Source organism: Melitaea cinxia, chromosome 1 (genome assembly GCF_905220565.1).
Source record: "Melitaea cinxia chromosome 1, ilMelCinx1.1, whole genome shotgun sequence".
Classification (NCBI taxonomy): domain Eukaryota; kingdom Metazoa; phylum Arthropoda; class Insecta; order Lepidoptera; family Nymphalidae; genus Melitaea; species Melitaea cinxia.
This window is the reverse complement of record NC_059394.1, coordinates 4,146,453-4,166,813: the sequence shown is the minus strand read 5'-3', so window position 1 is coordinate 4,166,813 and position 20,361 is coordinate 4,146,453. Positions and strand designations below refer to the sequence as shown.

Here is a 20,361-nt window from a genome sequence, read left to right as displayed (position 1 = left end):
AGGAGGGGCGAACCGGGCCAGGGGGGAAACCCAGCAGCCAAAAGTCCCCGTATCGGGCAGTAGTGGGATAGCGGCCGGGAGTGGGCGCTCAGCGACAGCCCGACCAATACAACCAGACCCGTCTCTTTTATTTTTTTTCAATTTTTAATCCTTTTTTCATTTTGATAAAATAGGTAACATATTATAATTAAGAACTTAATTTTTTAATACCAACTATAATTATAATCAACGGTATCGGGCAGTAGTGGGATAGCGGCCGGGAGTGGGCGCTCAGCGACAGCCCGACCAATACGACCAAACCCGTCTCTTTTATTATATATTTTTTTTTCAATTTTTAATCCTTTTTTCATTTTGATAAAATAGGTAACATATTATAATTAAGAACTTAATTTTTTAATACTAACTATATAATCAACGACATGTGCCCTCAAAACCTCGAATTTTGACGACTCACATTACATATTTTTACTATCATACTGCCTGCTTTTCAATTACGAAAAGTATTGAAATCTAATCTATCATGATGTTCCCGAAGCTAGAAATTTTCGAATAATAGAGTAAAAGTCAAGTTCTATACTAACAACATTTTTTAGACTGAAACGCTACAAATATACAATTTACAACCTTAAGGGTTTCATAGATTTATCTATAAACACATCTAAAACTAATAGCTCGTGTGCGATATACCTTGTTGTGTGTATTTGCGCTAGCGCAGTTGACGCTTGACCAGTAGGTGGAACGGACAAATCGTACAATAAGTAGTGTAAATAGTGAACATCGATAACTCAGGCTAAAAACTTTATTTTCAAGGTAAGTTTTAATCATTATCAATTAACTATTTTTGGTGATCGACAATAGCTTTATCCAGATTTGATTTCTATCTCGTTACCAATAAAAGTTATATTTTTAAGTATTTTATATTCGCAGGTTTGTCTAACTTTCATTTAATTAATGTACGGCCAAGAATAACGCAGTTTTCTATATGTTAGCATTTTCTAAAAACTCAATTGCATTTTCCAACTTTAATTTATCTTAATATTATCTTTACGCTAAATGTCATTTAAAATTTTTCTTTTGTAAAGGAAAATATTAAATTGAAATATTTATAAAATTAAACAAAGTATGTTGTAATTATCTACTAAATAATTTTAAAACTATTATATTCGATCAATGTTAACCTTGAAATTTTGCTAATAGAAACCACACCAACATTACAATATTTTTTTGGACGTAAAGTAAATCTTATATTATCAGAAGTGCTTAAATTATAAAATTGTTACTAGTAATTCGCACCACGTTTCTTCTGTGAATTGTTTCAGGGTTTTGTCATATCATTAACATTTTTTATAATTATTCTTTCCTATTATCTACTTGGTAAAATAAAGATCGCTAATTTTGTGTCCTAGTGTAATCTTTGTGCGACAGTCCTTTAAAGTCAAAATCTAAATTTTTTCATAGATTTTCCGCATGTAAAACACATAGTATAGAATTATATAGATTTCACAAACTACATAATAATCCGAAATTACCATTGTAATGTACCAAAAATATTACAATTTGATACAAAATTAGAGGCATTTAAACATTTAAAGCCTCGTTAAATATCTTCCTAGAAGTTCCTATGAAGTAGGTATGACAAGCTCGTCAAATGAACGGTAAACTTCACTTGATCCCGCTTTACTTCTGCTACATACAAGTTATGAGATAAAGCGTGTTCTATTTTTTGTATATATAAAGTAAAACGAAAATTTCAAGATCGATTTAATACTTAAAATAAAACTTTAAATTCAGAACTATCTTTAAGCTTTAATTCAGGGCGTCGTCGTAGGAAATGTTTTGCTCAAAGTCTGAAACAACCGCTCTGGGAAACCCAATCTTACTGAAAATCACAGCCTAACAATAATGCTCCAAAGTAACGTTGTTGTTTTGAGTAAGGTAACCAGAATTCCCAAGGTTATGCTGTGTTGACATTGAGCTAGATCGACAACATGCTTGTGATGTTACAGACGTCCATTTTTTTTTTAACACTGGGATATGCATTTACGTACTAGCCCGCCGCCGCCCAAAGGTGATGATGGGAGTGTGGGACTCTCGTCGCGAACAATGTAGGTTCTTTGTAGTCTCCTTGCTCCACGTAAAATTCATTTTGTGCACTCAAACGCGGCGCGGTGTATTGAAAATATCAAACCTGTTCGAAAACTTTTCAACTACACTAGACGCTTGGAAACAATGTGTTAACACAGCAGCTGATGCGACATTAATTATCGTGTCATAATAAATTTTGCGATTAGAGAGACTCGTGTTCATACAGAGATACTCGATGTATACACTAAGTGTACCGTGTATAGTGTCGTAGTCTAAACGTACTATTACTGACGTCCATAGGCCTATAACTGCTTGTAAAGTTCGTTAACTAACTAGACGAGCCACACGCATTTTTACCACCCTAGTGGTATCTAGAAAAAGTTTTGACTTCTAGAAGCGAGCAATAGGCGTAATCATCAACAAGTATACAATGAACTGTATACTTATGCAGTAGAGTAATATTGGCGTGATTTTAATAGTTTTTGATGTAACCAACCAACGCTTCACAATCATCTTCTATACATATAATAAAATGGTAGGAAAGTCAAAACTGTACATTGAATATTTCTTTAAATAATACTTGAGGTGTGATCTACAATCGATACCGAAGCCAAAAATATGGTTTTTAGAATTTTTGTCTGTTTGTTTGTATGTATGTCTGGTATAAACTCAAAAAGTACCGCATGGATTTACTTCAAATTTGGCACGAATATTATTAAGAAGTCGGGTCAACATATAGGCTACATATTATCACGCTATCACCTACGGGGAACGAGCAGTGAACCTTTATTTCTTCAACGTATTCTGTAACAACGTGTAATTTAACGACGCATATTTGAATGTTTTTATTATGTTAATAACCATGCTATAAGGTAGCTTCATACTATAAAAATCACGCAATATAAGTTACTAAGCCGATAAACATAATTAAATGAATATAAGTAAGACAACACAATTTTAAAGCAGCGCCATCTATGAAATTTTTCTGTAGATCTGAAATGTAAAGAAGAAACGGGTAAATGAATGTTATTTTAAAAGGTATAATCGTAGGTATTTTTGGTGCTGTATAGCGTTCACGCAGACGACGTCGCGGGCAGCAGCTAGTTAAAAATAAGTCTAACCTACTCGCTAGTTCTTGATACTTGCAATGAAAATGCAGCGATTCTATGTCCAAGATTACCGTTGAAAGTACCGTACAGCCTCCTGACCTAAGATAAGTGCATTTTAAACGATGTCGCTAATAATAGAAAAAATATAGTTTACACAAATTCACTCAAAAACAAATATTTCTGCCCTACCCAGGTTAAATGTTTTTTTCTTTCTTTTTTTAATTGATATCTTTAATATTAATAACAAAAAAAAAATCTATAAATTTATTGTATAAAAATTGAGATAAATAATTACGAAATCTTTCAAATCATGTCATCTACCTATAGGTACCTACGTACAATAAAATTGTAACCGGCGGTTGCCTTTACATGAACGATATTTAGGAAAAGCGTCAAATCAAAACAATTACTTTTAAATTTTGTCTATCTGTCTGTTGCATGAAGCTAGATACGGTTGTCACAGCTGTTATCTAGGAAATCTTATTTAGCTTACACTTAGATACACCGTCTAGAAATGTCTGTCTAGGAGTTTTTTTTCAGTAGTGAAATTGTAACGAACTCGATTTACATATTTATTTAATTATCGACGATGACAACAGGAGTATCAATTACTAATTAATGTCACTAAAATTATTCTTTTTAATTATCTCATGTATGTCTATCAATACTTGTCACTTGTTCGAAAAAAATATATATATTCCTAGATAATGATTATGTAAAATACTTCAAGTTATACCTACGAAGAAAAACGAAGAATTGTGTTTGCAGGCAAACAAAGAAAAACCGACTTCAATTATATTGACAAGTAATACAACGTAGGTAGACGAAAAAATAGTCAAGTAAATAAGCATTATCAAAGATTACTCTAAAAGTTGTAATCAAATCTCGATGAAATTTAAATGTGACCACATGATAAACATCGGCTTTCGATTAAATTAAAAATCAAAAAAAATGGGTACACTCACTAAAAAGTTATGTGGATTTTCGAGAGTTTCCCTCGATTTCTCTGGGATCCCATTGTCAGATCCTGGTTTCCTTATCATGGTACCAAACTAGGGATATCTCCTTTCCAACAAAAAAAGAATTATCAAAATCGGTTCATGAACGACGGAGTTATCCCCGAACATACATAAAAAAAATCCTATGTATAAAATTCTCGAGTCACGGTGTCTCCGAAACGGCTTGACCGATTCTCATGAAATTTTATGTGCATATCGGGTAGGTCTGTGAATCGAACAACATCTATTTTTCATTCCCCTAAGTTATAAGGGGGGATTGGAAGGTTAATAAAATATATGGCAAAACAACGTTTGCGGGTCAGCTAGTATATATATATATATATATATATATATATATATATAAACGTCGAATTGAGTAACATATCAGGTAGGTCTGTGAATCGAACAACATCTATTTTTCATTCCCCTAAGTTATAAGGGGGGATTGGAAGGTTAATAAAATATATGGCAAAACAACGTGTGCGGGTCAGCTAGTATGTTAAGTACGGAACCGTACTATCTATCATACAGTACCCTAAGCTCATCCATGAAAATGCCGAGCATGCATTTAATATCCATATTCAATAAACAACGGAAAACCGATGCAGCCCATGTCGCAACGTCCGTCCAGCCACGAGCCGCCGACGCAGCGATTTCGTCATATTTTAAATTTAATTTCATTATTAATTTTTATACAAAATTTTGTCATTCCTAATTCTCCCATCGAATAGGTTTCACATCTCTTAATTGTAATTTTATTTTAATTAATTAAAGTATTTTTTAAGTCATTTTGGTTTTTTTTCGATCCATCGGCTGCAGTAAACGTAATTGGCGCAGTCGGTAGGATACTCGCGGGCCGGTTCGCGAGCATTAGAATTTTCTCATATCGATATTCGCGTTCGCGAGTCGCCCGGGAGGCTGTCAAGTCACGCTACGAGTATCCAGAATCTACGGAGCTGCCAAGCTGAGTGGAGAATCCAAGCATCGATTCACGAAAAAGAGCCAGAGATGAAACATATGTAAGTACACTTGAATCTTTCTCGTGTTGCTTCCTTCTATCCTAAGTCATTTTATCCTCAAGATTTTTCATCACGAAAAGCCTTGTCCCCGGGAACCTGCATCCCGTCAGGCTCGTCGTTATATAGTAGATAGTTATAGAAATATAGACAGTAAATTAGATTTTAATTTAAATATTTCATATAATTCAAACATGTCATACGATCCCGACGTTATTTTTAAGGCCTTACGCCTGGTGCCAGAGTTCGATGGTAACCCGAATATATTAACTAGGTTCATAAATATATGTGATCAAATAGTTTTGCAATATGCGAGTGCCGAGCCAGGTAGTGAATTAAGTAATTTATGTCTCTTAAACGGTATACTAAATAAAATAACAGGGTCCGCCGCGTCAACTATTAATTCCAACGGCATCCCTGACACTTGGACTGGTATAAGATCAGCATTAATTAATAATTTTTCGGATCAAAGAGATGAAACGGCTTTGTACAATGACCTCTCCTTAGCTACGCAGGGTAATAAATCCCCTCAGGAATTTTATGATCAATGTCAAACCTTGTTCAGCACTATAATGACATACGTAACGTTACATGAGAGCTTACAGACGACAATTGAAGCTAAGCGGACACTTTATAAAAAGGTTACAATGCAGGCCTTCGTACGAGGTTTAAAAGAACCCCTAGGTTCACGTATCCGTTGCATGCGCCCGGAAACTATTGAAAAGGCTTTAGAATTCGTTCAAGAAGAACTAAATGTAATTTATTTACAGCAGCGTAATGATCTTCCTAAGCATAATACTCAGAATACGTCTAAAGCTACGTCACATAACATAGTATTAAATACGCCCAGCGCTATGCGACCCGTACCTAACTGGCCCGTTCCAGTAGGACCGCGTTATTACCAGCCGGAACCCCAAGGTTTTAGATTTAACTCTCCTATCGCACAGCCCCAAGCTTTTAAGTTCAATAGTCAACAAAATCGTTTCCCTAGTCGAACCCAACAAATGTTTCGCGCACCACCACCGAATTACAACCCCCAAAGTAATGTGTTTCGCTTACCACCCCGATCAAATCCACCACAAAATTTTAATGCGAAACCAATGAGTGGAGTTCAACATTATACTCCTAAGCCTATGATATCAGGTCATGATTGGCGTAAATCTGGGAACCCACCACCAACTAATTATTTTAAAACACGCGAGGTCAATCTAAATGAATTTTATTCACCCGACTGTTCATACTATACTGACTATCCGGACTATGACTATTATACAGACCCGAATGACTACTTCAACCCCTATGATTATGCTGCCAACCCGACTTACTGTAACGATAGTTATGACAATGAAATAGTAAATGAGTTAGAATCTCAGCCAGGCCCTAGCGGTGAATCCCAACCTCAGGATTTTCAAGTAGACAAAAAATCAAAAGAGCAAGGATAGACGTTAATTTACAGACTCAACGACAGTTGCCCTATATTGAAATCTCACAGCCACCTTTAAAGTTCTTGATAGATACAGGTGCTAACCAATCGTTTATTAGCCCCGAGGCCGTACAAAATTTTTATCCTAATTATCCTTTAAATTATGACCCCTTCGAAGTTACAAACGTACATGGTATTAGTAGAAATGATTATTCCGTAACACTGCCCTGTTTTAACGAATTCAATGAAGATAATAATATAAAGTTATTCGTTTATCGTTTTCATGATTATTTCGATGGTTTAATAGGGTTAGATTTATTATCTGAGTGGCAAGCTAAAATAGATTTAAAAGATTTCAAATTAATTACACGAAATGCAACAAACTTTATTAAGGTTTACAATTCCCGTAACGTTAATTTATACGAAGATATTATCCCAGGTAGAAGTTCAAAATTAGTAAAAATACCCATTAACGCCCCGGATGGCGAAGTTTTTATTAACGAACAAGTTCTATGTAATTGCATTATTCACGAATGTCTTACAACTGTTACCGGTAGTCGCGGATTTGTAGAAATAGAAAATCCTTCACCTAACGACATCATATTTTCATTAGATCAACCCGCTTACGCTGAGATATTCAATTTTAATTGCAAACCATTAGGAAAATCAAACCGAGTAAATGAAGTATTGTCGCGATTACGTACCGATCATCTTAATGAAGAAGAAAAGGCTAACTTGTTAACACTTTGTGCTCGTTATGCAGATGTGTTTTATATAGATGGGGAGCCATTAACTTTTACTAACAAAATTAAACATCGCATACGAACGAAGGACGAAGTTCCTGTATATACTAAAAGCTATCGATATCCTTTTATTCACCGACAAGAGGTTAGAGACCAAATCTCAAAAATGTTACAACAAGGTATAATTAGACCATCAGACTCTGCATGGAGTTCACCCATATGGGTAGTCCCTAAAAAAATAGATGCATCCGGTAAACAGAAATGGCGTCTTGTAGTCGATTTTCGAAAACTTAATGAAAAAACAATAGACGACAAGTATCCTATACCGAATATTAGCGATGTCCTTGACAAGTTAGGCAAGTGTCAATATTTTACAACCCTTGATCTTGCTAGTGAATTCTATCAGGTCGAAATGGACCCTCAGGATATTTCTAAAACCGCATTTAATGTGGAACATGGCCATTTCGAGTTTCTTCGAATGCCAATGGGTTTAAAAAATTCACCATCTACATTTCAAAGAGTCATGGACAATGTCCTTAAAGGTCTTCAAAATAACATATGTCTAGTTTATTTGGACGATATAATAGTTTACAGTACATCCCTTCAGGAACATATGGAAAACCTAGAAAAAGTTTTTCAACGTCTTAAAGAATCCAACTTTAAAATACAGATGGACAAGTCCGAGTTTTTAAAACTTGAGACCGCCTATCTTGGTCATATTATTAGCGGAGAAGGTGTTAAACCTAATCCTGACAAAATCTTAGCTATTGAAAAATACCCTATACCTAGTACACCCAAGGAAATAAAACAATTCTTAGGTCTTCTTGGTTATTACAGAAAATTCATCCCTAACTTTGCCCGTATTACTAAGCCCCTCACGTTATGTTTAAAAAAAGGTAGTAAGGTAGTCCACAGTCAAGAATTTATAGAAGCTTTTAATAAGTGTAAGACTCTTTTAATTAACGACCCCATCCTTCAGTATCCAGACTTTAACAAAGAGTTCAATCTCACCACAGACGCTTCAAATGTAGCCATCGGAGCTGTATTATCTCAGGGACCCATAGGTTCTGACAAGCCTGTTTGTTACGCGTCTCGTACATTAAATGATAGCGAACTCAACTATAGTACAATAGAGAAAGAATTATTAGCAATAGTATGGGCAACGAAATACTTTAGACCTTCTTTATTTGGCCGAACATTTAAAATAGTTACTGATCACAGACCATTACAGTGGATGATGAATCTAAAAGAACCTAACTCACGACTAACAAGATGGCGACTTCGACTGAGCGAATACGACTTTACGGTCATATATAAGAAAGGTAAATTTAATACCAACGCAGACGCTCTATCTCGTGTTCAAATTCACATCAGTGAAACTGACGAAATTAAATCGGTAATGGATAGTATTAGAGAGCTTGAGTCAATGATTAATAACCCATCAGAAACACCCCCATCTCAACATAGAAACTCTTCAACTGACACCGTACACACTAGTAATGAACAACCTATATTAGAAGTCCCGATCACTGACGTTCCCCTTAACAAGTTTCACAGACAAATTTACTTTACTGTAGTTAGTGATGTAAAACGACGACCGATTATAACTAAGCCATTTGAAAACCATACGCGGATAGCTATTCAGTTGTCGAAATCTAGTTTAGAAAACGATGTTATCAATTCTATTAATGAATACGTTAACCCGAAAGTTAAAACAGCTATATTGATAGATCCTCCCTTAGAAATGTATTCGATAATACCAATTTTACAAGAAAAGTTTAAAAGCTCCTCTCTTAACCTCGTATTAAGTAAAACTGAGCTCGAAAATGTTAAAGATTATCTTCAACAACAAGACATCATTCAGAATTATCATAACGGTAAAACGAACCACCGTGGTATTAACGAATGTTACCTCGCTCTGTCTAGGAAATATTATTGGCCGAAAATGAGAGAGCAGATCACTAAATACATTAATGAATGTACTATTTGTGGTCAAAGTAAATACGACAGAAATCCCATTAAACCTCAATTTAATATAGTACCCCCTGCTACCAAGCCATTTGAAATTATCCACATGGACCTCTTTACAGTTCAAAACGAAAAATATATCACCTTCATTGATGTCTTTACTAAATACGGTCAAGCGTATCATTTACGAGATGGAACCGCTGTTAGCATCTTACAAGCATTATTACTTTTCAGTACTCACCACGGAATACCTTTCACTATAATAACCGATAACGGTACGGAATTTACTAATCAGCTTTTTTCAGAGTTTATTCGTCTCCATAAGATAATCCATCATAAAACTTTACCTCATAGCCCTAATGATAACGGTAACATTGAACGATTTCATTCGACCCTATTAGAACACATAAGAATTCTTAAGTTACAACACAAAGATGAACCAGTAGTTAGATTAATGCCATACGCTATTATAGCATACAACAGTACTATTCACAGTTTTACAAAGTGTAGACCTTTTGATTTATTGAACGGACATTTCGATCCTAGAGATCCCGTTGACATAGATTTTACCGAACATCTTTTGCAACAATACGCTCAGAATCATAAACAACTAATGAAACAGGTTTATGACATAATTAATGAGTCCTCACTGAGCAATAGAACAGCCTTAATTGAAAATAGAAATAAATCTCGCGAACCAGAAGTAGAATATGTTCCAGGACAACAAGTTTTTATTAAAAATCCCTTTGCTTCTCGTCAGAAAACTGCACCTCGCTACACACAAGACACAGTCTTAGCTGATTTACCAATTCATATATACACATCAAAAAAGCGAGGCCCCGTAGCTAAGTCACGTCTAAAACGCGCCCCTAAAAATAACCGATTGTTGCAGGATTCTGCTACTGCTGACAATACACGTGACGCATCCTCAAACCATAAGACTTGAGAGCTTAGCCGATGGACCTGGACTTTTGCCCTACAAATTAGGACCGACCAGACTAATATCACATTACCACTCCTTTATACAGTATGTAAAATTGACTGATATTGAAGATAAGATAAATTCTGTACAGACACAACTTAACACTTTTAAGACCAGACTGAACAATGAAACTTACATTCTTTACGAGTACCAGATTAATTATCTTACAGACAAGCTAAACAAGGTACTAAGTCAAGTTAAATCTTTAGAACCCATTAGAGTTAAAAGAGGTCTTGTAGATAGTCTTGGATCATTAATAAAAAGTGTTACTGGTAATTTAGACTATCTTGATGCTCAAAAGTATAATGAGGCTATTCAAATATTGCAAAACAACCAGAATAAAATTATTTCCGAATTCAATAGTCATATTAGTCTTAGTAAAGAATGGATGTTACAACATAAAGGTATTTTAGATCAGTTAACTATAAATCAAGAAAAAATTAATAACACATTAGAATTTCTTATAGAAGTAAATACTCGTAGAGACAACAGTTTAGTCCAGTCTGCTCAGTTTGCCCAATTATTAGGAATTATAAGTAATAATGTAGAGGATTTAGTGCTAGAAATAATTAGATTAGAAAATATAATGGCTTTTATTCGTGCCTCCAGCACTCATCATTCTATGATAGATATAGGAGTATTAAAAACGATGTTAGATAAGTTAATAACTATATACAGTAAGAAGCAAATTCCTGATTTAGAATTACGGGAATATTATGACTTAATCAAACCAGGTTCATACTATCATGATAGAACAATAGTTATAGTTTACAAATTTCCTATAATATACATAGACAGGTATAACTTGTACAAACTATCCATCGTTCCAAATGAAAAACAACTAGCCCTTATTCCTCCCTTTCCTTATATAGCAACAAACGAAAAAGCATTCGTGTACATAGAGGCTGAATGCCCGAAGTATAGCAGGATATTATATCTCTGTGACCAAAAAATAAGTCATCAAATTCGTACAGAACCAGACTGCATTCAAGAGCTTATTATCAACCAAAATCTTAAGGAAACCTGCCACTTCACGAAGGTTATGTTGTCTGCTGTAGCAATAGATAAACTGGATGATCAACACTATGTTATTTCATTACCTAAGCCGGAGAAAGTACAGTTAGCCTGTGAGAGAAAAGAATTCAATATACTACAAGGAAGCTATTTGGCCACTATTCCCATGAACTGCCTGTTGCGAACTAAAGAATTCACCGTTATCAACGAAAATGATGAGATAAAAGGCCAGCCGCTGAAGCTATCAAGGATCCCATACAACCAAATTAACCAAACGACTACCTATACCCATACCGGTTCCAAGATGATTAGTCTAGATGATCTTCACAGCATCCAAGATAAATTGTTACTAGAAACCCCTATACAGATTGACAAGACACAATCAATTGTTTTATACCATACAACGATACCATTTTATATCTTAATTTTATGTGTATCAGTAGTTATCGTTGTATTAGTAAGCCGAAAATATAGATGTTGGCCCTTAAAATCAGAAAATGAAGAGAAGCAGCAAACGCCTAAGACACCAGTATATGAAGATATGGATAAAGGCATCAAGAGACGAGATGAACTTCCAGCAACATTTTCTCTGAAGCTGACAAAATAGTTGCTGTTCTGCGGGTGGAGGTGTTAAGTACGGAACCGTACTATCTATCATACAGTACCCTAAGCTCATCCATGAAAATGCCGAGCATGCATTTAATATCCATATTCAATAAACAACGGAAAACCGATGCAGCCCATGTCGCAACGTCCGTCCAGCCACGAGCCGCCGACGCAGCGATTTCGTCATATTTTAAATTTAATTTCATTATTAATTTTTATACAAAATTTTGTCATTCCTAATTCTCGCATCGAATAGGTTTCACATCTCTTAATTGTAATTTTATTTTAATTAATTAAAGTATTTTTTAAGTCATTTTGGTTTTTTTTCGATCCATCGGCTGCAGTAAACGTAATTAGTATATAAATATAAATATATATATATATATATATATATATATATATATATATATATATACACGTCGAATTGAGTAACCTCCTCCTTTTTTTGAAGTCGGTTAAAAAGACAACTGTTGTACGATTTCGAAGATTTTTTATAGATATTGACTTGTTTACTGTATAAAAATAAAACTCGTGTGCACTTACACATGCTTACGTTGAAATGCGCTTAGAGGTAATAAGATGCGTGTAAGATTTCAAAATAGCCTCGTTAACATACAATAACCGTCTGTATTGTTAATCTAATTTCGTTTTGTTAAAACGTTTGAAATACTAGTGTGTTGTAATTTATATTCAACCTAATTAATAAATAAAAGATATACTTGTACACCGATTTCATTTACTGTAACATTGACTCATGCTTATAATGTAAATAATGAATATCATGCATTGACTAACGTCCACGCCTTCTTTTTGATATAATATATTTACACTTCTAATGTAAATAAAACATGTAGATACGGTTTGAATGACACAAATAAAGGCTAAAATTCCCACTCATAGCAGTGATGTTTTTTTATCAAATATTATTTTGTGAACAATGACGAAGTGCTGTAAACATAGTATGGAGGGCCAAATAAAATTAAACCACTCACTTGTTGTCTTATTGCCCTTAGTTGAAATTATTAAACTTATAAAAGTTACATTTAGATGACAGAAAATGCTTTATAAAAATCAATTAAAAGTTATTGGTCTATGCTGCGACTTAACCAAAAAATCTTCAAATTTTTTTTTTGTTTGTCAGTGATAGAATAGAATAGAACAATTTAGTCTACAATTTTAACCAAATTGATAGCTCTTCTTCATTTCCTCTATATACATGACATTGTCAAAATCGATTATGTTCCTTTGGCACAGCTGTAAGCGATTTCAGTCGTGACCGAATGACACAAACATTAAACATTTATTTTTTATTTTACCGCTTACCATAGAATATAAAAAGTCATTATACATAGACACTCATCATCATTGGCTTTAGTCCGTCTGTTGCAGACGATTTAGAAAAGTTTCCTCTCCACAAATAGATACTCTCGCCAGAGTTGCCTAAGCTTTGTGCCACCCTCTCGACCTCACTAGGCCCACAGGAACGACAAGTCGATACGTGTGGAGCCAGTTCGGCTGCAGGAGTCTTTCGCATTTTATTGCTATGCCACGAATGCTTGAATGGGTGAACCGATTTCGATGAATTTTGTTTTAATTGAAAGGTGTTGCGTGTCATGTAGCCCCATTTAAATTTAAGTGTTATCTGACAAGTACTTTTAAAGTTATATCTAATAATGCGTATTTACTTGAATATTTTTTCGTTGACCTTCGTTGTATTAAACTGCTTAACTTTTCACTGTGTTTATCGATTTTGATGATTCTTACTTTAATCAAAAACTACTGCTTAGCATGTACTCCTACTTAAATTTGATCGATATCTGATGACTACTTTTTGAGTTATCTTTGAGAGCGCGTATTTACTTGACTATTTTTTCGTCTTATTACGTTGTATTACTAGCAATGTAATAGAAGTCGGTTTTTTTTCGTTTACGAGCAAAAACATCTATTTATAATAAATTCAACTCGCCAATTATACTTCTACAAAAGAAGAACTATAACTTCTAGAACATTATATCCTACCTTGTCATAAAGCTATCCTACAACCACTATGTAACTTATGTAAAGGTTAAAACTGCGTTCACTTTTTTTTCCATTTATTACTTCTCTGTAAATATATTTCCATCTTTATTATAATGAACTGACCGGTACTTGATATTTGAATTTGCATGACGCAACCTCGAAAAATGACTGTGTAAAAAATTGTTTATTTTTTTTCTACTTCTGATGTGGTATTGTGGCAGAACAAGTTATATTAAACTATAATTGGTACATGTATGTTTATTTTACTGTACATTTATTCAGAACAGGCTATACTGAATAGTACTAGCAGTAAATTTGCTTTTTAACTGTGCTTTTATTGAAGTCACTTGCATGAATTTTATGAATGCTTTGCTCGTATTGTAAAGTAGTTGCCCTCTAGAGATCGCAGTTTTGCATTTTTGTTAATCTATGTCCGTGTATAGTAACGTGGATATAAGTAAATAAAAATGAAACACTAACGTAACGTAACGTCGGCAACGCGTTTGCGATGCTTCTGGTGTTGCAGACGTGTATAAGCTACGGTAATCGCTTACCATCAGGTGGGCCATAGTATAAAAAAGTATTAAAAAAGTAATCATAATGATAAAAGAGTAATTAAAATTGGTTAAGTAAATTTTTAGGATTAGGATTAGAGTTTTTTGGATTAAGTACCAATAAACAAACAAACAATTCTCAATCACAAAAAAAAATTACATAGATTTATATGATAGCGGTAGTACTAAATATAGCTTTAAATAAACAGTTCTTAAAATACAGTGTTAACTCATACAAATAATTTTAACATACATAAGTAAAAGTTAGAGAATTCATACGTCTTATTCAGAGTTGTCCTTAAAAAAAGCACTTACTACGAAGCTACGCATAGCCTTAGCAACGTAAGTATGAATACAATGCCTTTTAACACATAGTTTATCTATATGTAAATAAATTTAGTTTTATCACATCGATATTTTATTTCACAACTGTAGATGACGTCAATTCAAACGAATATTTTTTGTGTTAATTATATACATAAATAAACCCGATTCTCGTAACAACGAAGAATCTTAAACTATCATAAAAAGATATATAATGGATCTCATCTTTTAGAAATCTTCATATTATCCGATTCTACAAAACAAATAAAATACAGATAACATAGTTAAAAATAATTGAGTATGTAGATTAAAAAAAATTAGACAAGTAAATACGCGTTATCAAAGATTACTCAAAAATTAGACCTAAGATCTCAATCAAATTTAACAACACCTTTCAATTAAAACAAGAATCATTAAAATCGGTATACCCAGTAAAAAGTTATGTGGTCTAATATAATGTTGGTCGACAAACAAATAGTCAAGTAAATACGTATCATTAGATATAAGTCTAAAAATACTTGTTGGATCTCTATTTTATTTAAATGGGATCACATAAAACGTACCACATTTCGATTACATAAAAAAGTATTAAAATTGGTCCACCCAGTCAAAGGTTCTGAGGTAACATACATAAAAAAATACAATCGAATTAAGAACCACTTCCTTTTATTCTAAGTCAGTTGAAAATATATCATAGTAATATTTTGTAAGGTGTTAAAAATTATTTAAAGTGAAAATACATAAAAGTCACTTCAAAATTGAATAATGATATTTTTGAAAAAATAAATTTAATATATTCCCAGATGTCAGTACTGAGGACAATAGCCATTTTCCTTTGCGGATTGACGCTTCAGCAGTGTGCGGCTCAGATGGTGTTTCCGGGCTCGTGTCCTGACGTAGCCGCTATGGAGAATTTTAATGCTAATCGGGTAAGTACAACATGTTACTTGATTTTTAATGTGTTTACGCTAATTGCAAAAGAAAAAAAGTAATAAGAACTTCAATCACTTTAGAAATATACAAACGCATTTTTTATCATTATGTCTTGTGATACTATTTACATGCATAAAAAAAAAAAAAAAAAAAATATATATATATATATATATATATATATATATATATATATATATATATATATATATATATTTAAAAAATCTATTCTTAGTAAATAATGCGAGCTTTCTAATAAATAACACTAAAAGGGTTCGAAAGTTTTTACACTAGTAAAAAACGTGTGTGCTTTAGATCACACGACTGAAGTAAAACTTCTTTAGCAATTAGCAATAGGCCTGCACAATAGGCCTACGCTGTGCCTTAGATATACAAAACGTAACTGACTATGTGAGAAAGAGAGAACGAAAAGTATGCTCGTACCTTTCTCTCTGCTCCGTTCGCTTCGCCCGTAAAGAAGTTTTACTTCAAAAAGTTATGTACCTACATTATTCCTTAGTTTCATGTATATGTTAATTTTTTGTAACATTGTTTTCAGTATTTGGGTAAATGGTACGAGATCGAGAAGTACTTCGCAGCGTTCGAGCTCGGGGGCAAATGTATCACTGCCGAGTACGGTCTGAAAGACAACGGCGTTATTAGTGTCGTTAACAAACAATTAAGTTCTTTGTAAGTGGATGATTATAATAGATAATACATATAACAACATTAAAAACTTTTTATAGCAATTTTATCGTGTACAAAGCTGGAGAGCACTACTGTAAAGTAATCCTTACCCCCTTATCTAAGGAAAAGAACTCACAGAGTTATCTTTGTCTGCTACCACCGTGGCAGCGGAACTACAATGACAAATATTTGTGAAAGCCATAGAGATGTTTTTCGTGGTATTAACAGGACGTTCTGTTTGTGTTGTGTCAAGGACACTGGATTTCTTTTTACTACCACGGGCGTTATTATTATATATTTAAACATTTACACACTGTCGTCTATTTCTAAGGTAATCGACTTAATGCTTGTGTTATAGGTAACAGTCGATTGCTATCGCTAAATATATATTATTGATAAATATACATGGAAGTAATATCTCACTACAAGGCATAGGCGTTTTTCCCCATGTAGGAAAAGGATCAGAGCTTAATCCGCCACATTGCCCCATTGCGGGTTGACGGATATATTCCCTATTGTGTGTAACGACTGCTATCAGGTGTACTTGATAATAACTGGAACCGACGGCTTAATATGCTCTCCGAGGTACGCTATTGTTTTTATATTCAAGTCATAACAATATTATATTTGTAAAAAAAAACTTTAAAACATGACATGGCAACGCAATCCGCGTTCGTTTTACTAGTGGTTTCAACACGGTTTTATATAAGGTCATCTAGTTAAGGTTGCTTAATCAGTACGATACATCTGTGTAAAGAAAAATAAATTAAGCATAATGAATCTCGACAGAAAAATCATAATGACTTTTTTACTGTTTTTATTATCTATGTTTAATTAAATATATGACGATACTGGTAAATATGTGTTGTGTTTAGAAGACTAAAAATGTGTCAAGTGAATAGTTAACGAACTCTATAAATTATAATGTAATCATAGATTGTAAGCTTAACACGAACTATAGAACTTATAGCACGTTTGAACTGTATGAAGACACGTGATTACTTAAGAAGCTCTGTTTTGCTTACTGATAAATATTTTAAAGATAAATTAGTACAACAAATTTGTTGATAGCCCGAAACTAAGACGAGATTGTTTTCTAATGTTTACGCATTATAATGAAACAGCTTTTTCGGATTTTATCGCGGTTTATTATAATAGGTTTTTTTTTTAAATACATGACGTTTCGGATATTTCTGATGTCTGTTCTTCTGTGACCATGGTTCATGTATAGTATCCGAAACGTCGGACTTTTCGGACTTCGGCGATAAAATCCGAAAAAGTTGTTTCATTCTAAGACGAGATCCTGGATATCTGATCTGGAGACACATATACACACCCACACGCACGCACGCTAGCACGCAGTCACGCATACACACATATTACAAATATTCAGAACACAACAAACCTCATGATCGTTAAAAATATTAGCCATATATGGGCCTATTTCAACGATTGTTGATAACGCTACTCTATCCAACAGATAAAACCATATGATAGATTTTTTTTAACTATTATTATCCACTATATCTGTGAGATATTTCTATTACCAATATAAATCTAAGCCCTGTAGATCATTAATTAAGGAGTAACAGGGCCTAATGGCCTATTCTACCTCTTACTGCTAAAGTCTATTCGTAACTTATGTGAAGAATAAACTTTTCCACAACAGGTGAAACCGGCCCTTAGTATAGATAGTACCAGTTTTCTCTTTCGTTTCTGTTTCTACTTTTAATTGGTTTTCTGTGATCAGTACCGGAATGAAGTCTCAGATAGAAGGCGAAGCGATTCAAGTGAGCCGCTCCGATGAAGGCAAGCTAGCCGTCCGGTTCCCGTCTTTGCCGGTCAACATTGCCGCGCCCTATTGGGTCGCTGACACCGACTACGACAACTACTCCCTCGTCTGGAGCTGCTACGAATTTGGCGTATTTCATACAAGTATGACAATTTTTCATTCTAGGTTGACTTCACTTGTAGCATATTAAAAAACCTCTGCTAACACACACCACACCAGTGGCTAACATAACCACACATCAAAACAGTGTGCGTGTTCGCGTTGGACGATCTAACGTCGCGTTCCGAAACTCAACAAAAGTGATGATATCGCGAACCCGACCAAATTGAATAGTCAAAAAATGTAAAAGCTATCATTAGTATTGATTTTTATTTTGGTTGACTTCGCAATATTATTTCTTTTGTTTTCGTTTCGGCACGCGACATAAAATGTATTAGTTTTCAAGTCATTACATCTGTTAAACAAATCGCGTTAAAAAAGGGTTTTATTTATTTATTTAATATCACGTCACGATCGGGCCAAATCGGCGCGATCTACGAGGGCGGCGCAAACCAAATCGATAATTATTTGCTAAAATCGATAAGAATGTCAGCCGAAATGTATTGTTAGTATCATTGAGAGATCTCTATTATATTAGAGAGTTATATGAATAGACGGTATAAAAAGGTGAGCTGAAAATTTACAAAATAAATCGACAATAATGGCCCGGGGCGTGGAATGTTCAAATACGCAACTACTGGTTCCTCTTATAGGTATTCAGAAGAAGCTGGATTTTCAGTTCGAAATTTAGCGGTCTGTGAGAAAGCGAATATTTTGCTTAATATAGAAACGAGGCATAAGAACGCTATACTTACACTCGTACTTCGGTACGCACAAAAATAATTGTTTGTGAAAAATGTAAGTTTATAAAAACTAAAAAGTATCAAGTAAATAAAGTAGTTATGGCATATTTTGTATATACCTTAATATAATTTTATTTCTCGAAGACAAGTTAAAGATAAAGATATCATACATTTTGATAACAAATTCATTTTCTACGTTTCACTTTACGATTTAAAAATACTCAATTAATTTCTACGAGTAATTTATATTTTTTTGGGAATATAGCATAATAGTGTCTTTGTATTGTATTTTTTTCTGATTGAAAGAACAGAGAATATTTGGGGTAATCTAACTACAGAATTTTACCGAAATGTATTCCTTCTGAAGTCTAAAGAAAAAAATTTTTTTTTATTTTGTTAGCATATAACGTAGTTGGATGGATGTAGGTACACGTTTTGTAGAGGACCCGGATTAATAAAAACTTACTATAATAATATGTTCTTTTATAGGGAATGCGTGGATTTTAACAAGACAACGAGACCCACCTATGGAGATTTTGGAAAAGGCATATGCAGCTGCTGACAAGAATAATATCAACAGAGCTTACTTCCTCAAAACAGACCAAAAGGACTGCCCCGAGGATGACTAATAAAATTAACTATTAAACTTTATCTAAAATAAGGATCCTTCGAATTTATAATAATTTAGAAAATTTTATTGCATTTATCAACGTTAGATTTCATCATTACAATAAGTGAAAATCGCGTAAACATTACAAAACAATAACAATATATTAGATAAAATGTTTTAATGTCAAAATTCAGCGTGATTGTTTTCTCACTGTTTTTATTTGCACCAGGAAATATTAATCAAATAAGCCATTAGAAGTCGATGAAACTCGATTGCGGTCTAAATGTTGCATTGTGTTCAGCAGGTTGTGTAACCATATTATTAGGAGATCACTAATATATCCGCATTAAAAAGGTTATGTTTGTTTACGTTTCAATGTCAGTAATGATGTCACCGGAAATGTATTGTATAATAGAATTATTCGTTTCTAGTTTATAATGGACAAATTAAAGTGTTCCAAAATATAAGACACACGAGCCGTGAAGTTTTGTTGAGAACGGCACTCGTTGATTTGTTTGAAAGAACAATAAATTTAACAAATTTTATATTTTTTTCAGTTTACCTTCATAATAACTTAATGAAATTCTTGAAACCTGACATTAGCCTAGCCTTAGCCATCTTTCATAATAAACAGACTTCATAGAACAGAATATTTTTAC

At 33.7% G+C, this 20,361-nt stretch overlaps 1 protein-coding gene across 1 annotated transcript; it reads left to right on the top strand.

The window, feature by feature from the left end:
* Nucleotides 1-15,643: 15,643 nt before the first annotated feature.
* On the top strand, nt 15,644-19,772 carry LOC123655497 (apolipoprotein D-like). The gene is made up of 4 exons (XM_045591278.1): nt 15,644-15,770; nt 16,331-16,461; nt 18,209-18,393; nt 19,582-19,772. The coding sequence occupies exons 1-4, from the start codon at nt 15,645-15,647 to the stop codon at nt 19,719-19,721; spliced, it is 582 nt and encodes a 193-aa protein (XP_045447234.1). The 5' UTR covers nt 15,644; the 3' UTR covers nt 19,722-19,772.
* The last annotated feature ends 589 nt before the right edge of the window (nt 19,773-20,361 follow it).

Coding starts and splice junctions, on each gene's coding strand:
- LOC123655497 (XM_045591278.1), top strand. CDS start 15,645: ATGTCAGTACTGAGGACAATAGCCATTTTCCTTTGCGGATTGACGCTT. Junction 16,462..18,208: donor AACAAACAATTAAGTTCTTT/GTAAGTGGATGA, acceptor TTCTGTGATCAG/TACCGGAATGAAGTCTCAGA. Junction 18,394..19,581: donor ATTTGGCGTATTTCATACAA/GTATGACAATTT, acceptor GTTCTTTTATAG/GGAATGCGTGGATTTTAACA.